Source organism: Neolamprologus multifasciatus, chromosome 9 (assembly GCF_963576455.1).
Source record: "Neolamprologus multifasciatus chromosome 9, fNeoMul1.2, whole genome shotgun sequence".
Lineage (NCBI taxonomy): Eukaryota > Metazoa > Chordata > Actinopteri > Cichliformes > Cichlidae > Neolamprologus > Neolamprologus multifasciatus.
Genome location: NC_140447.1, coordinates 7,081,610 through 7,101,722, shown reverse-complemented (window position 1 = coordinate 7,101,722; position 20,113 = coordinate 7,081,610). Strand labels below are relative to the sequence as shown.

The following is a 20,113-nucleotide window of genomic DNA, read 5'->3' as shown; positions in this document are numbered from 1 at the left end:
GATAACTTATTATTCTTACAGAACCACAAGTGTCAGTACTGGAAGCTAGCAGTTTATCAGTAGACTGTCTAAGGTTTCTAAATATTCAGTCAGCTGGTCAAAATTAATTCTGTTGCAACTATCGATTTGCTTAGGAGTTGAAATGTTTCCACACAGAGACATGAGCCTTGCTATAGTTGAGCCAACTGATTGGTCCAGTCAGAAGACTATCTGTAATTTATAATCTCCAGTTACTCAAGTAAAACATTTCTACCTCATGACCTGCGTCAGGTCTGTTTCCCCACTTGAGGCTAACAGATATGACTTTGTATTGTGTAGTGAGGTGTTAAATTCAGGTTCTTGTATCCCTAAAAAAGAGATTTGCTTCACAAACTGATTTTTGTTTCCTCCCTTCATTCTTCAGTTGATCTCTTAATGTATTTATAACTGATCAACATTTTTTCCACTTCTGCTGAACTCTGATCTGTGCTTAGTGAAAAATTCACACCGTTTACCTTTACTCAGCATCAGAGGGCCAGCATGACTCATCTGGCTCTGGTGGAGTGAGATGGCATTTCCCTTGAATATCTGCTTCTGCAGATAAAACCTCAACTACAGAGGCGTACATTTAAAGAGCCCTCTCTCCGGATACACTCATTCGTTGATAACACTGATGCTATCTATAGATAGATGCTATCTATGTAATAAGATCTGATGTAATATAACTGCACTGTCTGACCATTGGTCATAATTCAACAAGCCTTAAATATGAGACTTATTATTCATATTTTTACTGTGGCAATTAAATGTATCGTGTGGGAGTTAAACTTGTGTTCTTGGGATTGTGCTGATTGCTAAACTCGGTGTCTCTTCAGTCAGTCTTAATGTGAAGTCAGTGGAGTGTGTAATATAGTTTTGTCTCGGCTTATATGCTTCAAGAAAAAGACCTCAACACTGAATTCAGACCCAACTGCCCAGTCAATCACGTTTTCCATTGGGTTTCTCTTGGTGCAGTGCAAAGACGAAACTTAGTACTGATTGGTTCCTCCAGACTGATGCTGAAGGCGACACCCACTCCCTCATCAACTGGCCTTCAAGGTAGACCAAGGCTGGTTGTTTCTCACCCCCAGTTATCATCTACCATGTTCCCATTCATCTGGACCAACCCTTATGAGCTGTGCTTTTTAAACAGCAGCTCATTACAGGGCTCCAGTTTTTTAAATATTATTGTCATTATACATTTCTGTGATGATGCTGCATTTACTCACTTAGGGTCCTGAGTTGACCGGCAGGCGAATGTTTAATAATCTCTGCTTTTGGTCTTTGGACGTCTGCTGAACAGTCATCCTCATCCTCATTGTCACCAGCTCCAGTCCCCTTGGCTTCCAACCATAACTTCATTTCTCACTCACCTTTTGCTGTGTTTAGCTTAAACCCCATTTGGTAACAGCTGTGTGATGGATCATATTATATCAACAATGACAAATGCTAGTACAGTATTGCCTTTTTAACAATTATGCTGTCGGTGACTGGATTTGTGAGTTGTGGGTGTTTTGTTTTGTTTTTGAATACTTTCTTCAAGAATCAGATCTTAGTAAGAATTTAACCATTATTGCCAGTGTGAGAGAGAGCCTGGAAATAATTCTAAACCAGTTCATATCAGGCAAAGATGTATGTTGGTTTTAATCTGGCTTGTATGGTATGTTTATGGTTTTATGAAATATTTGAGTCAGGAAGACTAAACATCTGAGCCAGTATTTATACTGGTCTTACATCCAAATATAAAGTCTTGACCCTGCATGCTTTGTCAGTGTCCAGCCCTAATGTCAAACAAGAGGCTGAGCTCCTCCTTTAGTGCTCAAAGGCTGACACACAAAGGATCACAATCAAAGTCATCTTTCTGAGCTTCTATGAGAGCTATGCTTTGCCTATTGATGTTTTCCAAATGTTAACCAGTCCTTTGTCTCCCTGAAGAATCAGAGTTAGGGAGAGGCTTGTCAGGGAGGAGGGCCGCCAGAAGAGCCCAGAGTTCGGAAATGTTACAGAAGGCCTAGTGTACCGCAGACAATTTCAGCACCAGCCCCAGGCTTCTACACGCTACCACGCAGACCCACTAGGCCCACAGCAGGCCTACTCCCACCATCATCCACAAGTTCAGCACAGCCAGTCCGGTCCACAGGGAGGGCAAGAAGTTGGCAATTACCCCAGTTATTTGTCCATGACCTCTGGTCCTACATCCAGAACTGGGCAGCAGCAACAGCAGGTGGAAGAGGAAGAAGCTGGTGAGGCTGAGGCGGTCAAGACAGAGGGCCTTCTGAGGAGCAGAAAAGCAGTCTTGCCTTCACAGATCCGGCGCAGAGAGAGGAGCACTGAAGACCCATGGAGAGGGCGAGGTGAGGAGGAGCTGGTCGTGTACAGGATGCAAAGAGAGGCTGAGGCAGAGGAACCTGTTAGAGGGGGACTTGGAAGCAGACCTAGACGGGAGGAAGCAGAGTATACCTCCTGTCTGCAGGCGGCAGAGCGCCGACCCAGAGAGCGGGAAAACGCTGATCGTGCCCACAAAAGACCGTCTGCGACCCACATTGAGCCCAGAACATCTCACACAGGGCCAGGAAGTTCCAGCTCCACCACAGCTCTGAGCCGATCCGTGTCTGATGCTGGAAATCAGCGAGGACCCAATCAGAGGACCTTGCAACACCAAACCAAGGAACCCCAGGAGGTCAGAGAAGGAGAAAGTTTGAGTAATGGAGAGAGTCACCAGGACACCAGGGTGTCTGTTGCACAGCTCAGACATTCCTACATGGAGAGCACCGCCACTCCTCCAACCAGCCGCAGGAATGAGCTGTAGGTGGTAAAATGCTGCATGGCCTGTTCTCGCTGGCTGGCTGCTGTGACTCTGACGCTTATTACCTAACATCATCTGGCTACTCAACGACTAACAAGCAGCTACGTCTGGTGTGATGCTAACATCCCAAGCACAGTGGTTCATTTAATCTGTAGACATGGCATACATGCATTAATTTGCTAACAGTAATCTTCCTGCAGTACGGTGTTTGTCTCTACTTTAGTGGCACTGTGAGTTGTTTGGATACTGCCTGGGGCTCGTGTGTGTGCTCAAACTATTAAAAAAATCTGCATGGGCTTGCTCATAGGCTCGATTTTAAAAACCAGAGGTGTGGTTGAATGTTCAACACCTCTGCTTTTAAACAGTTTTATTTTGCACCATGTCCCTCTCTATTTCTCCCTGACAACTCTGTATTCTCTCTTTCCTTTGGGTTTTCTGTCTGTTGATCCCTCTCCCTGAATGGCCCCTCCAGTGAAATGGAGGAGTGCAGGGCACTGACGGGCTACGAGGCCCCGTGGAGAGGGGAAAGGGACAGGGGGCGCAGGCCCCGGCAGTATATCTATCCTGGGGAGAGTAGAAAGACCTCTGAGAGGTTTAGGACACAGCCCATCACTTCTGCTGAGCGCCATGAGACTGATAGGTATTGCTCTGGATTCAAGAATGCACGGCTGAGTGTGAAACGCATGCATGTTAAAAGAAATCACAAATTTGTTTAATTTGGAATGCAACAAAATGTTGATTTTAGTCATGTTCGTTTGACCTGTAATCAAATATATATTAGTCTCTACCCAGGTCCCATAGTCATATCAATATCATCACAGTGAAACAGGCCAGTGAGAATAATGCTCACATATACAGACCTAAACACCCTCCCTCTCCTTGATTTTCATTCTAACGACATTAGCAAACAAGGAAGCTTAAAGGCCAAAGGTCCCTCTGATTGGGCCTTGGCAGTGGTCATCACATGTGACCACAGTGAGGACGCATGAATTGGCCTTTGTCAGTAATCAAGTCCCGAGACCATGGATCAGAGCAGACTAATGTAATGCTGTCTAATTCTCTAGCTTGGTCTGCTTTCTCTCCATTTTTCAATTCTAACGCGAGCTGTCACATTTCCAGCATACCACAAACTACTGCTTTTCTCAGCACGCCGCTAGCCTTCCTATCTCTAACCACTCGCCACCGTCTGATTTACTCACCTTTTTTATTGTTATACATATGCTTTGAACTGATCACCTTTTTCTTTTTTTGCTTTTGAAGGTCTTGTGTGAGTTCAGACTTTGCTTCTACTGAAGGTAAGTAGTTTTTCTCACTAACCTCAGATTTAGATGTTCAGAATACAGTAACAGTAAGTAGGTATAATAATAAGTAGATAGAATGCAAGGCTCATTGCATCTTATTCTCTACTCTGGTATAGATATCATACAACAAAAGTAAAGCTCATGAACTAAAATAACCACATCTAATATTTCTGTAGACGTCCATGTGGAAATGCTGAATCACATGGACATTGTTTCAGTTTCAGGGTTTTCTTGGTTAATTTTACATGAGCGTCAACTTAAACGCTACACATTGTCATGCCACAGACTGATACAGCACAGTTTCTTTTATAATTCTTTGGATGGCTGCTGAGATCACGAGGATGGAAACAGAATGCAGTTACATTTATGCTTTAGTTCAACTGCCTTTCCATTTATATCTGCTCTTTATCATAACTGCATAGGTTCATGTAGTAGTATCTGCAGTATCACTGACTAACTATGAAAACAGCATTACTGATTATTTACAGCTGCACTCATCTATAAGTGAAGAGAATGAGTTTTCAGTGGCTTCAGTAATAGACACTAGGATGGAGGCCTGGTGACTTAAATCTGGTTTTTAGGTCGTCTTTATTTTATGGGAAAGCATGATATTTTGAAGTGGAGTTTACAGAGTCATTAATGGTGCTCACAGTAGCATAACATCACTGTGGCCCCGCTTAGGGCAGAGCCAGCTCATCTGCTTCTTATAAACATGACTTGGTCGGGATGCTTTGGCGAGTATTATGTAGGCCAGAGCTCAGCACTGCAGCGTCAAAGGGATAGCTGTTTGATGATGTCATGGCATGTGTGTTGCAGAGAATAAAGCGTGTATATTCCTCACACCTGTCCATCTTTTTATAGTCTCCTGAGTGACTCCAGTGACGGGTTTAGTGGTTTGTTTTTTCCCTGCCATTAAGCCAGATGGTGTTAATAACGATTGATAGGTATCACACAATAGTTGTCATACTTCTGTGTGTTAAATAATTAAATTATTGGGAAAGGTTTATAGAGCATAAATGTACCTATCATCTTAAGATGCTCTTCTGTTACCATTTTTATCCAAAGCTAGCTAGAGTGCTAAAGTGTTCAGTTTCTTTTGACTTCAGTTTTTTGCATATTATAATAAGTGTTACTGCATAACATTCTTTTTTTTATTGACCTATAATTTAGTAAATATGTAGACTAAAGATCTTTAATCAGCGACTATATTGAAATAACCACTGTTAGTACATTTTAAAGTAGCGCAAGCTAGCTAATTAAGCTAATACTAGCTTAACGAGTCTGTTCAAATTGTCTGCCTTTGAAATGTCCTTACATGCTGGCAGTTTAATGCGATATAAGTATAATGCTAAGGCGTTGTACATACTGTACAGGGTTGAACTAGCACTGAGTTCGCAACAAGAGACCGTGTACGGTCAATAAAACTCAGATTCGTAGCCATGCAGAGCTGTTATTGGGGTGAAGTGGTGGGAAAAGAACTGAAGTGACAGCTATGGAAGAGGAGGATATTGTTGACTGAGGAGGAAATGAGGGTTACTTATTCAAGACGCCTGGAATGTGTTGGTGTTCATGGAGAAATAAAGTGTCTCTGTTTCTGTAAAGTTGTGCCCCGTGGTTTCAAGGACATTTGTTGAAACTCATGTTTTTATTTTGTGTACTCAAAGTGTACACTTAATAGAATGGTAAATGGTAAACGGCCTGTATTTTATAGCACTTTACTTGGGGCTCAAACTGGCAACCTTCCGATTACAAGACGAACGCCCAACTCTTGAGCCACGATCGCCCCTCGTGTCAGAATCATTAGTGTATGAATAGAAATATGTAAATAATCACATTACAAACCTTATTTGCTCTTTCTGGCAATATAATATGGTGTTTTAGTGTCTTTGGCAGAAATTTTAAGTAGTGGCATAAAACAAAAAAAATATTAAGATAAAAAAACCAAAACGTAAAACAAAGTATAAATGATACAGAGAACTGTGAAGCAGAATTTATGTAGTTAGAGTTGGTTTCTAACTTTTTTATCCTTTGTTGCAGCTGATGAAGAGAAGCTAGATGAACGGGCCAAGCTGAGCGTCGCAGCTAAGCGCTCTCTCTTCAGGGTGAGTTTTCACTTCAGCCTATTAGGCATCTCATATTGTCTGAGTACGAGCTTCCAAACTGAGGAAAAACTTCATTCCAGTTATGGGTACGATTGCGGACTCTGGGATTAATAAAGTATTCTGATTTTAATTTCCTGTCCTCCTCTTACTTTGAGGATTTAAAAATTTTGATTGCAGATGTGAGTCACAACTGAGCCAGCATTATTCCTGAAATGATTTGTGCCATAATTCAGCGGCTTCTAGAATCACTTTTAGCAGGAAGAAGTTGAAGGAAATCTTTTCTGTATGATTGTGTCAGGCTCTCACATTTTTGTGGAAGAATTGTGTCTCTGTCCTCCAGTGTTGCTTCAAAGAGTCTCAGATGTAGCTCTTATTTCATATGGAAGCAGTAAGGTGCAGGAAGTTTTGCTTTTTTTGCTTTAAAAAATTACAATTTTTATTTATCTATTTAGTTGCAAGATCTGCTAAGGACCAGAGGAGGTCTGTACAGTTTGTGTAATCAGCTGTGTTCATTTCTAAAGATGACCAATGTTTACTCTAATTATCTCCATCCAGGAACTGGAGAAGAGCGTCGATGGCGGAGCTCCTAAACTGCGGTCCAGGAATGCCGCTGTGGACAGGAGACTAAGACGGACACAAGATCGATCCAGAACTCAGCCGGTCACAACCGAGGAAGTAGTCATCGCAGCCACGTAAGGCTCTGTCACCTTGTTTGATGCTATGTAATGTGAAAGACACCTCTAACAACAACTTACTTTCTTGATAGGCAAAGAGAAAGTGTATGTTTATATAGTTCTATCAGGAAGAATGACTAAATAAATGTAAGCTTGAAAATGAGCCCATGGTGAGTACAAATGTGACACAAGACAAAAGTACGTCTGGTCCTTTTACTAAGAACCTTCTGATTTTTTTACTCTGAAAATGTTTCACATGTGGGTTTTTATTCTCATTACTTTAATTTTTATTACTATAATGGTACTCATTTTAAAACCTTTCACAAAGAAATGTTTCTGGAGACTATCTAAAAGGAGCAAAAATTTTAATCGCTCAGTATGAGGAGGATTGCATAGTTCCGGGGCTATAATAGCAAAACCTCAACCCTCCTCCCCTTTTTGTCACACGCTGTGGTCGGGGAATGACCACTAAGACTCCATCTACAGATCTGTGTGTTCCTCACAGCGCATATCAGGTCAATAAATCAGAGGCGTAAAATCTTTAAGTGCATTAAAGTAAATACATGCATATCTGTTCTATTTGAAAAGTGCTCTCAATTTCAATTTCAATTTCAATTTTATTTATATAGCGCCAAATCACAACAAATGTCGCCTCAAGGCGCTTCATAGATACAGAGAAAAACCCAACAATCATATGACCCCCTATGAGCAAGCACTTTGGCGACAGTGGGAAGGAAAAACTCCCTTTTAACAGGAAGAAACCTCCGGCAGAACCAGGCTCAGGGAGGGGCGGCCATCTGCTGCGACCGGTTGGGGTGAGAGAAGGAAGACAGGATAAAAGACATGCTGTGGAAGAGAGACAGAGGTTAATAACAGATACGATTCAATACAGAGAGGTCTGTTAATACATAGTGAGTGAGAAAGGTGACTGGAAAGGAAAAACTCAATGCATCATGGGAATCCCCCGGCAGCCTACATCTATTGCAGCATAACTAAGGGAGGATTCAGGGTCACCTGGTCCAGCCCTAACTATATGCTTTAGCAAAAAGGAAAGTTTTAAGCCTAATCTTAAAAGTAGAGATAGTGTCTGTCTCCTGAATCCAAACTGGAAGCTGGTTCCACAGAAGAGGGGCCTGAAAACTGAAGGCTCTCCCTCCCATTCTACTTTTAAATACTCTAGGAACAACAAGTAGGCCTGCAGAGCGAGAGCGAAGTGCTCTAATAGGGTGATATGGTACTACAAGGTCATTAAGATAAGATGGGGCCTGATTATTTAAGACCTTGTATGTGAGGAGCAGGATTTTGAATTCAATTCTGGATTTAACAGGAAGCCAATGAAGGGAAGCCAAAACAGGAGAAATATGCTCTCTCTTTCTAGTCCCTGTCAGTACTCTTGCTGCAGCATTTTGGATTAACTGAAGGCTTTTCAGTGAGTTGAAGTTCTCTGAAGGGAAGTTCTCCCAGATTATCAAAGCAGAACAAACTCAACTGTGCACTTGTGTGTAAGCATCCATCTGTAGAGAGACCTTGCTGTGAAAATGAAGTAAAGAATTTTTTCATACTGTAAGCACTGCTGTGAAATTCCACTCACCTTCATTATATTTGGGTCGCACTTTAGTGTAAATGTATGAAGAATAAGTAAGATCATATCAGCAACTAAGACTTTTTATTCTAGGGTGTTACCAGTTTTTGTAGATTTAAACTTTACTGCGTGAAATTGTTTCTTAAAGAAAGCTGTGCCTCTGACTTTTTCACTTTAACCACCATCCTAGTCTTCATGTTTGCACCTTCCTGTCTTCTCTGTCCTCTGTGTGTGTATGACTGTGTCCCTGTCCTTGACCACTGTAGCGCCCCATCTCACGTGCCACAAATGGTGTCTGCTCACGCTGCCGTAGCACGCGTCCCTAGCCCCACCCTAGTTTACAGCACTGTCCCACCATACAGGTACACAGCAGACGTGTGTGCATGGATATGTATGCTCACATCGAAGTGCAGTGTTTGACTAACACGTTTGAGTCTTGGCTGCTATCCAGTTTTTCTTCGTTCACTGTGTTTTAAACTATAGGATTGAGTTGCTGGTAAAGTTCTAATGCACAGTTTTAAGGTTTGGTGCCCTCATGTGTGATTGGAGGAAACTACATGAATTAATTGCTAAGATAGGACCTCTGGGATTTTAACTCACTGCTTGGTGAGCATGACTCACCCTGCATGTGTAGCAAACCTTTTTAGCTCTGTGTTGGCAACTTTTATTGGCTGTCAGAAAATGCACACAGACCCGCATCCTCTCTCTGACATGCCACTCGCTGGCTTGCATGAGCTCCCCACAAGCTTACAGAAGTCTCTGTTTTCTTCTCCCTCTTTGTCTCTTGGATGTCTTCTCCCCTCCTCAGCCTGCAGGCATCCTCACAGCAAAGTGCTGTTGCCCATGAGCAAGTGAGGGAGGCCCGGCGGGCGCAGGATACCAAGGAGATCCGGGGCCCAACGCAGACGTCATCACTAAAAGAAAAAAATACAAAGCAGAGCGAGACTCAGGAGGAGCCTGACCTGTGCACCCTCAGCTTGGCTGAAAAGATGGCGCTGTTCAACCGGCTGGCTCAGCCCCCAACCAGGGTCACCCACACAAGAGGGGACACGCGGCAGCGGAGGGCCAACGCTCGCTACCAGACACAGCCCATCACACTGGGAGATATGGAACAGGTGGGGAAGCAGCAAGGTCACTTTGTTTCTCCAGTGCTTTGGTTCACTGGGAGAAGACCTCTTAACTTTGCTTTCTTACTGTACACATTCACTCTCAGTGTTAGTGTTTGGTAAATCACATCATACACATGTAAAAAAAAAAAAAAGAGTTTGCAGGGAAATCAAATGAGGAAAGAGCAAAAAACCCTGAGCAGGGGCAATAGAGGTATTTACAGGGGGCCACACAATACAAAGGTGGAGTATAAATGTAGTAATAATGTGTCGTGACTTACTCGGTCATCCCAGTGTCTTATGCACAGAGTACGTGAATTAATATTTTTAGAGAACACAAGAGGAAAAGTGAAAATTGTGTTAATGAATATAAATAATGATGTAACTAAACAGCTGCTGTCCAGCTCTGGGAGCAGATTGCTGTTTAAGGGTAATGAATGTTAACAGTTTCAAGTGGGCATGGATGAGGAATTATTCTAGTGTTCACTGAAAATTGAAGAAATGTGAGAGCGGCGAAGTGATGATATATGGAAAAGGGAAAAAAACATTTAAAGGTGGAAAGATTGAGAGAAGTTGCAATGATGACATGTTATCTGTTAGTCAGTGGGTTTGCAGGGGTTATAATTAAACTCCTGCTACTCAAGTAGAAAATCCATGAAACAAGAACTGCAGCATGCTGGTGTTTCTGCTCCAGGAGCTCTCAGACGTAGACCTCAGTGATGAGCAGGAGCTGTGTGACAGTCTGGTAGAAGACCTACAAGTAAGCTTCCTCTGAACAGTCACCGACCACCACTTGCCTGCATCAGTGGAGGCTGACACAGCGGGAGCACTCTTCTCAGAAATGACCGTGCATTTCTGTGAACAACACGCTCTGTGTTGGTGTGATTTCATTCTGAATGTACGTTGCATGGCCCAGCTTGTGATAAAGCTCTGAGTCATCATCCCCAGTTCAATAAAGAGGCGTGGATGGATGAAGCACACATATCAGCGAGTCTGTGGGCTTTAAAAGATGTCTCTGTGACAAAGAAGAGGGAAACCAAAAGCAGTTCAACTCCCATCTACAGGCACAGGGGTTGAACGTTTGATTGTGGGGGAAGTATGAGAGTGAAATTTGAAGCAAAAGCGAGTTAATGGATGGATACATGTTGCAAGTTTCCTTGACATGGCTGCTTTCTGTTGCTTGTCATTTGTTCCTCAGCAGAAGTGTCAGGTTAGTTCTCCTCTATGGATTATGAACCTTGTTGTTATAAACTGAAAGTGTTTGTCATGCGTTGTGCGTCGGCGGCTGCTGGCATGGCTTTGTGATGTGGGCTGACCATTAAGAGAGGCTGCTGTGTGATGCCCAGGAAGTGCACTGAGTCAGGCAGGCTGTGATTAGTCAGCGTTATTCTCTCGATTGTTTGTGTGTGCACTTTGCCCGAGCCGTTTCTCAGCCTCTGTAGCAAACTGACCCACTTCTTTGTCTGTCTGCATTACACAGCTTCAAAACGGCACAGGCTCTCGGTTTGGACACCATCTATCTTCCTCGTCTTCCTCTGCACTCAGAGCAGGCGGGACGGTGTCCAGTGACCACGCCGGAGACATCCACATATCCACTGCAGCCTGCGTGGAGCCCACCTATCCCAGCTCTGACAGGTCTCTACCCCCTCGCCAACCAGACGGCCCAGTCGGGGGGTCCCAGGGATCCTCAGATCACCATAGGCATCACATTTTGCCCCAAGGTGAAGACCAGATTGATCTGGGAGGGGGAAAGAGGAAGTTGCCATCTCCTGAGAGAGCAGTCAGGCAGACAGCACTGCCCCAGCCCCAGAGTGGAAGAGAAAGGAGAGAAGAGGAGGAAGAAGCAGAGGAGGAGCAGCAGCGGCCGGACAGTGCGATAGAAGAGGAAGCACTGTGGAGCTCAGAGAGCCACAGGCTCCAGGAGCAAAGCCAGAGGAGCAGGGCCACCAGCGGAGGTAAGAAAACAGCAGGAGGAGGAGCTCAAAAGCATCAGTCGGCTTTTTATTGCCTGAACTACTCTGCTGTTTGTTCTGTCTTTACTGAAGTTTATAAACTTGCCAAGTTTACATTAAGATTGGGGGGGAATGATAACTGTAACTTGTCTATATTAGCATTCAACAGCGATATGTGTTATAGACCCTGAAGAGGAGAAGAGGATGGATGAATGGATAGATGCATATTTCCTTTTTTTAGTAACTGGAAATATTTGGATCAGAGGGTAGTGCTGTGGACTTGTAGGTTGTTATCTTGGTTAGTAAGGTGCACCTGCACCTTAATTTGGTGTTAAATGGGAAGCTTATTTTGGTTAGCATGCAGAGTTAGTGTTTCTGGGAAAAACACTGGAGTTTAACAGAAATAAATGAAAAAAGTGAAGCTAATCAGAAGACTAAAATAGGTTTTAAAAATTTAAAGAGCAAACTCTGCTAACAGTTGGTATCGGTTTCCGTCAACAAGTTCTAATCCAACCCCACTTCCTGTGTGTCTGAGTGAAAATGTCGAGTTCAGACTGTGGTTTTCAGGCTTCCTTTGTATCTGAGCACTGCAGTAACACTGAGCCGTTCACTGTCTCTGTGTCAGCATGTGGCTTGTCAGAAAATAGAAATCAGTCAAACTGGAACTGAACTTGTTTCGGGGCAGGGGGAAGGAATAGTGCGTTGACCTGAGCCTCCGGTGTGGGTTATTTGATTACAGCTGTGGCAGAGATGTTTAAAGCTGTGAAAAGTGTCTTTGCTGCTTCTCACGAGGTGGATGGGATTATTTCGGTGAGCATGAAAGATGATTGCTGCGATGCTGCTTTGAGATGCTGAGTCTGCACTGTGACACCTCTGATGACTGTTATGTCAAAGGGTTTACACCCTACGCAGCGATTCTTAGTTAATGTATTTTCCTCAAAAGATCATACAAGCGGTCACAGTTAATGTTTATGGATTTTTATTTATTTATTTATTTTCTCTCCTCTCACTATTTCCGTGTGCTCACACTCACAGACCTGCTGGAATCCACTGCGGTAACATCCAGAGCAGCATCTGGCTTCCCCGAAGCAGCAGACCCGCACACAGACAGCAACGCACACCCAGCTGGCCCGGTGCAACCTGAGCAGGGAGACGAACTGAGCGACAGGATGATGGCCCGACACATGTCCATCAGAGAGAGGTGAGCATGGAAGTGTGCTAAGATAGGATTTAATATATATTTACTGCATGTCTGACCATATTCACATATTGCAGAATACCATTTACCTGTTTCTCTGTAAATTAATCCTACAAGAGCAAAGCAAAAGAAATCACGGTTTGCTCTGCTAGCTACATGTTATTTTTTTTATTCCTTAACAATAAAAATAAGTTTAAATATCATTGTTTTTTAAAGAAAAGACATGTATTTCAAGACAAAATGCCGTGGTCACTGAAAACAGGCGTCGGTGCATAAAAATGACTTTGCATATAAAGGACCAATGGTTTCATTATTCATGAATGGTCATCAGTCGTAGCACATTTGTGATCAGCTCTTTTACTTTTAAATTAAGAATGGATAAAATGTGATGACTGAAAATTACATCATGAGGGCAAAGAGGGAGGAGTTTTTAGGGTATTAGAGGGTTTTTTTCTTTACTGTTGAGCTTCCTGGGATGAAGTCTGGAGTATTAACAGAAGCAAAATGCTGGCTATTATAAAGAAATTATAGATTTTTTTTTTCTATTGAATGAGTTTCATTACATTTCATTGTTATATAACAAAACTAAAGCTGAGTATTGGATTCCTGAGCAAATCCTTACATAAGTCCTGTTATGTCATACTGGGATAATTGAGCTGTTCGTGCTAGTTGACTGGCAGACATAGGACACTAATCATGCTCTAAACTGACTGATGATGTAATAAAGTTGCATGTAAACTGGTGTTAAAGCCTGTGGAGTTTGTACCAGTTATTGTGCTTCTCGTAAATCTGACTCTTTGACCACGTCTTGACTAATTTGTGTCGTTCCCACATTCAAAGCATTTCTCTGGACCAAGGGTCTGTATCCCAGATACAGCTTGCAAGTTGGACTGAGTGCTGCTTTCATCCTGTTTTTGCATTCGCTGTGTAGCCCTGGGGGCAGAACAGGACATTTCCTCGCTGGGTCACAGAGGGGTGCTTGTGATGGGGGGCAAGTGGGGCACAGCCAGGACCCTGACCTCTTGCATATATCGGTCCTGTCTGCCCCAGCTCACAGATGAGAGCTCAATAATTGAACCTCTGTTCTTGCTCACGTTTAGGCTTTTAGACTTGTCGAGTACTTTAAACCTAATCCCAGTTTTCCTTATTCAAAAGATGAAAAATTCAGGGTTGAGGTTTGAGTTGCTTTCCCAGCTCCTGTTACACTGACTGGCTTCTCTAATCAATGTTTATGTGTAATTGGATCAGAGCTGTCATTGCTCTGTCTGTACACTGTTTACCTCTGCAGCTCCTAAACGACATGCTCGCTGCCTCTGTTTAATGTCTGCTGTCTTCTCATTCATAAATGTGCAGGAGCATGGCTGCTTTTTGTTGGCTTTACTATTGTGACAGGTTGGGCTAGTAAGGTTTTGTGTTTCTTCGGCACATGTGGAAATAAAGAGTCTGCCTGCAGCTGCAAACTCAGTGGCTCTTCATTAAAACCACAGCGTGTAGTTGCTTTTGTGCCATCCTTAACATACAGTTTGTCATGTCACGTTTGACAAAGTGTCTCAAAATCATCTTCATAAAACTCACCTATTAAACAAATTGCTCAAGTTTTCTGTAAATGCTCTGGATTAAATTTGAAAGCCTAGCCAAAATAAGGATTTGTTGCGGTTTTTTGATTTGAAAAGTGTCCTCTAACTACAAAAAACTCAACTGAAAAACATTATTTGTATGCTACAGCTCATGATCCTCTCCCCTTCCCCACTCAGAGTCGCCTTGTTAAAGAAGAGTGGCGAGGAGGACTGGAGGAACAGGATCAATAAGAAGCAGGATGTGGTGAAGATTGCTGCAGCAGAGCAGAACGCTCAACTCTGGGAGGTGGAGCAGAGCTTCAAGAAGAAGGTAACCACCTGACGTGAGCACTCACTGCTGAATTAGCACTTCAACAGAGAAGCCTGAGGTTGTCCCTTGTATCGCTCATGTTTTGCACGTAGTCATAGCAGCATGCTTTCATGACTGACTCTGCTACTTTATGTCCACAAGACCTGAATGCAGAAGTGATGCAGTGAGTTGGTTAATTTGATTTGATCGACTGTGTCGCATTATGAAAGCAAGTATTTCCTGTGTCAGCCTCTGAGATCATGCCGCTCAGTAGGTGTTCTCGATCTTCTATTGCTGACGTGTACAGAAAGAAAAATCTGATCAAAGACTGATACCCTTTAAACAATCACTTCTGTAGAACAGAGCTACAAGGAACATGGTAACAATTTTCAATATCTCTAAACAGAGAGGCCGTGTTTTTGTCTATGTCTGTGTCTTTTGATCTTTTTCTCTTTTCTCTGTTCTGTCTCAAGCAGCTGTTGCATGTTTTTGTTCTTGGACTGTATCAAGAGATAATCTGCATGTCTTCCATCCTGGCAGTAGATTACATACTGTGGTGTCTGGATCAGTCACACAATACTTCATGGGGCATGCGTTTTTTATTTCCTAAATATGGAAGCCTGCGGCTGCCACTACTCAATCATGAACATTTTTTCTTTCCTTTCTTTTTAGGATACTAATTTTTTCATACGTCAGACCTTTAAAATCCAATTTGATTTTAGGCTGAAAATGCATAAATGCAGTGAAATTAAACGCACGCAGTTCAAATACTTGGGTAACTTTTACGTTATCCCAACATTTTAGCTTATCAGATTTCTAATAGATAGTGAAACCCTATTTATATAATAGTAATATAATCCCAAGGCTGACAATCACAAATGCAGTTTTGCGTTGTGATGAATCGTTTCTGGAGTAGCAAGAGTGAAAGCACGCAGGCTATGATATTCATAGGGCCACTCTTCCTAAGCTATTCACTTAATTCTGATTCATTTAGCCCCGCACGAATCAATGTATTAATAATTACTACATGTAGCCATGTAATAAACTATACATAACTGTACTTGTGATAGTATACCTGGTACTTGAAATGCATATCTCAAGTCTCTAAATAGGTTTTGGGGGGAGTTGACATAGAATAATCCTGCTGTTTAAGAGTTTTATTTTGCATTATGACGATAAAATATTAATAGAACAAACATGAAAATTAATCAGTCATGATTAAATCTAATTTGAAGGGTGTGTGTATATAAATGTAGAATGTAAAAAACATCTTGGAAACAGTAGCCAGTCACTCATAAAAACTTGGAACAAATGATTGAACATGAGTATTTGCAGCCTTTGACTTCCAAATTTTTAATATTTGCCTCATGTATGTTTTATACTTGTTATGAAGATTAAAGAAGCTTAATTAAGTTGGATTTTAATCCTATTTGTTGCCTGAATGACTCGCATACTGAGATGGTTTTCCCCTCCGGAGAAAAGCCGAGAGCACTTTGTAGAGTTTTTAACTTTTCTCTGAGAGTTGAAGTGTTCAAACTGTCAGCTACATGTGAGTGTTGTACTAACTGAACTGTAAAATGTAGCCTCTGTGTTTCGTCATGCTAGGCCTTTGTTTCTAGTTAACTGCATGTTACATGTAAACTTTCACTCTTCTGTTTGTCTCTGTTTGCATGTCCTTTACTTTTTCTTTTTTAAAATAAAAAAAATAAACCTGATTTCTTTCCTCTGCATGTTGACTGCGTTTCTGTTTTTGAAGGAAGGGTTAGGTCAGGCACAGGACACGCACCTCTCTGTTTAGACATATTCAGCTGCCGTGGCACAGCTGTTTTTGTTTCCAGCAGCTTATCAAGGTTTGCTCAGCTTGACAGCTTTACACATACATATTTTCATTTTGGGTTAGTAGTTTATTTAAGGTCAGGAAGTACTTTACCTACGTAGCTTTGATTCATCGTGTGCAAGCTTTTTCTGGGGGGGTTTTGTTTTGCTTTTTTAAAGATATGATGTCTTAATTAAATCAGGGAAATCTTTCAAGACCTAATCAATTTGAAGTGATGGCTGGGTCCAGGTCAAGGGGAAGGGCAGTTGATGTTTTTCATCTTGTTTCCATCCTCCAATTCATCCGAGCGAGTAGATATGATTCATCAGGTTTCCTGTTTTGAATTGAAGAAGTGCAAAACTACAGATAAAGTAGATACAGAACCAAGTCAGAGAAAACAGCAAGTAGAGCAGAATAAAGGCTGTTTGGACAACTTTGCTTTTTGATGGACTTCTTTTTACTTTACACATACTAAAAACTTGATATTTACCTAGAAATTAACCATTCACACACGTGATAAATGTCATACCTGGAGTATAGAATCTGTAAAGACTCACAGGGAGCGGGAGTAATGTGCTTTGGCCTGTGTGTGAAATGAATGCTGGGAACTGTCCCTTTTTCTTTGGCTGCTCGTCTGTAGGATGATGAAGCGATGATGATGATTGACGAGTTTGCTGTGTCCGACCAGCTTTGGGTAAGGCCCGTGCAGAAACCAAACGTGTGTGCACGTTTGTGTCAAATGCATTTAGTTTTCATTTTTCCATCTTTAACTTTGTTTCCTGTTGAAAACTCTTAGCCTTGGTGGAACACACAGAGCTACGTTTGTGTGTGTCTGTTTGTGGTGGTACTGGTGGTGGAACTCCGTGTGGGTGTGTCTTAAAGACAAATGGTATTAATAATCATTCTGATTGTTGTAATTATGCTGTGTTCCTCATCCCACCACTGCTCATCAGGTTTCAGATTTATAATTGTTAGAATTTCCTGTTCTGTCTTACACTATGAATCTAATTTAATTGAGTTTAAAATTTCCCATTTATCATATTGACTTTGGCACGCAACCTCTGCTTCTCTAATCGACTCACATTTATGACAAATCTTTCTTGTGGCGTAAGATTTGTCTGAAAGTTGGTCTAAAATCTCAAGAGTCAGTTTGGCGTGCTTCAATCTGCTTCCAGTTTCATCTCTGTTCCAGTGGTTTTTTTATTTAATTAATTAATAGTTTTTTTATTAATTCATCATTAATGTGTATTGTTTGCACAATGTGTTTGTTTCATTGGTGGATACAAGTAACAAAGAATATAAATGATCTAAAGTAAGGAAAACCATCAATAACCACTAACGGGGAAATTTTTAAATGGTAAAAACACAAACATGACATAATTCTTTGAATTCAGCTTATGGTACATCAGTGGAAAAAGTAAACAAAATGTCCATGAGAACCATATTGTGAATCTTTTTTAAACCCTCACTGTGAAGTTAACCAGCTAAGCGAGCATGATTGTGCACATGCGCATACAGAGTAGAGCAGGCAGCTGTACGTCTTGGGGAAACACTGAGGCAACAGCGTTTTGGTAATTAATGAGAACCATTCAACCAAATGAGATCAGACTGTCTTATACACAATGCTCACCCGCAACACTTGAACCAGACTGAATGAATGGTAGTGGTAGATAACATACCTGACAGGTTTGAGTCTAAATAATTGCTGTTGCATTTTGTTGTAATGTTACAGCAAAACAAGGTTTCTGCAAAGTAACTGAACTGCACTTTAAATTAGATTATCTTTTTTGTTTTTATTGTTACACTCCCCTGAATATGACACAGGCGAGAATACCCTGACCTTTACTTACTAATGCAAGTCAAGCTCCTCATCAGCCCCTCCCTTGTTGGTCACCACACTCTGGAATGAAGACTTTCTGTTGTAAGTTTGGAGCCTCTAACCCCAAACTGAGATCATCCCAATGCCTCGTCTGTGACACAACTTGTTATTTCCTGAAACCCGTTGAAAAATCTCCAGAGCCGCAGAGTTCATTGTACAGTTGTTTTTGCAAAGAGTCTCACACTACATGTAACTAGAAAACTGATACATTGTTTTGCATGATGCCAGTGTTTCTAAAATCACAGCGACACCCCTGCAGCTGCTGTACTCCTGATCATCCCCTTCATGTGTACATGTGTACATTTCCTATTTCTGTGGCTTCCATAGGAGCCAGTGTTTGCTGCTACTTTCTCTACTCCTCCTGAGCCTCCTTCCAATGCAACCGAATCAGCCAGCCAGGTAGGACGTGTCAACAGGTCTTGCTGTCTTGCATTGCTTGTTGTACTTGCTCACACACCTGCTTCACTAAACTCACACATTACAAACCCTACTCTACAACTTTGCTCCTTAGCCACATCACTGTGGTTAATATGCATCATTAATGTGTTAATTAATGAACTGGTAATTGGTGAATTAGAGCTGAAGTCTGCACTTTTTTGATTTAAAATCCACTGTATGGGAGGCAAAACCATTCAGGCACTAGCACACTGATATTGATATAAGTCGCACATCGTTATCAGCACAGGGCCAGCATGGCAGCCCTGCAGCTTCTCGTGTTTGTGCAGAGCTTGGATCTTTTCTTCCGTCTTTTCATCCATAATCCTCATCTTTTCTTACCTTCCTCATCCATCCCTCTGGTTGTGAAGGCCATCAGATCTGGCAGACCCGTGCAGGTGGATGAAAAACACCCCTGGAGACGAAAGGTGACCCTTTCGAAGCTATACACAGCTTTCTGGGCAATTCCTCCCCCTCCCACTCACCGCTGGCAGCCTCCTCACAAACACAGCAATCAAAGCTCCAGCACCATGAGTTGCAGTCTGCTATATTCAGTAGACTTCTTCCATTTTACTGTCACGAGTTACTTTAAACACCCACACAGTCATGTGTCATTTCTTGATATTGTTCAAATAGAGGTGAATGACTTTAGCGCTGTGTGAGGCAAAGATTTTCTCATTTTCTCTGTGTGTATTCTTTGTGTATTTGGGCACTTTGTTGTTTATGAATGTGGGAAACATTTAAACACACAGACTGCAAAAGATGTAGTACTGTGTCCATTTTGATGGGTAGATTTTAGTGATGAGTGCAGTTTGGACAGGGGTGTCAAACTCAAAGGCCACACTCAAAAATGAGAATCACATCTGGCATTTCCCCAAAATGTTGTTGATTTTTGTCCAGATAAAACCCACATCCAGGCATTTTAATGGACGTGCCATTTAGCTCAACAACCTCGCTTCCTCACCTCACAGCCCTGCTGACCACAGCGTTAATCAAAAACCTGAATATTACAGCTACTAGGAGACTGGAGGTGTTTATAAAATCATTGTCTTTACATTACAGCTTTAACAGAGCAAGTTAGCTGCACTGTACAGCCGAATCTTCTGGCATCAAGTTTCTGTGCATAAATGCCTGAAAGCTGTGAATAAACTGCAGCTTTGCAGTTTTCGTCCTTCTTCATTGCCATTTGGATCCAACACGTATTTTGCGTTACAGTTCAGCAGCTTTCTGCAGCGCCTCTACGACTCCAAACCTCTGCTGGCGTGCAGAATAGAATTAGAGGCCGTTATTTGATAAAACTGAGTTTATATCTCAGCAAATGGATCCGTGGGTCGATGCCGAGAAGCATTCGGTCTCCCACGTCTCTGGAGACTTTCTG

General features: G+C 42.1%; 1 protein-coding gene across 5 annotated transcripts in view; it reads left to right on the top strand.

The window, feature by feature from the left end:
• The window catches only part of svila (supervillin a), a 62,239-nt gene that overhangs the window by 23,764 nt on the left and 18,362 nt on the right, over window positions 1-20,113 (top strand). For 2 of the 5 annotated variants that reach the window (XM_085172250.1, XM_085172251.1), the window contains exons 7-17: window positions 1,954-2,823; window positions 3,297-3,464; window positions 4,085-4,119; window positions 6,163-6,227; window positions 6,783-6,919; window positions 8,750-8,845; window positions 9,292-9,598; window positions 10,284-10,349; window positions 11,070-11,544; window positions 12,577-12,742; window positions 14,494-14,626. In XM_085172250.1, the coding sequence (XP_085028376.1) occupies window positions 1,954-2,823; window positions 3,297-3,464; window positions 4,085-4,119; window positions 6,163-6,227; window positions 6,783-6,919; window positions 8,750-8,845; window positions 9,292-9,598; window positions 10,284-10,349; window positions 11,070-11,544; window positions 12,577-12,742; window positions 14,494-14,626 (2,518 nt within the window). Of the gene's footprint in view, window positions 1-993; window positions 1,078-1,953; window positions 2,824-3,296; window positions 3,465-4,084; window positions 4,120-6,162; window positions 6,228-6,782; window positions 6,920-8,749; window positions 8,846-9,291; window positions 9,599-10,283; window positions 10,350-11,069; window positions 11,545-12,576; window positions 12,743-14,493; window positions 14,627-17,061; window positions 17,116-18,627; window positions 18,700-19,106; window positions 19,164-20,113 lie in introns of all 5 variants that reach the window. The other 3 variants (XM_085172252.1, XM_085172248.1, XM_085172249.1) reach the window with 3 other exon arrangements.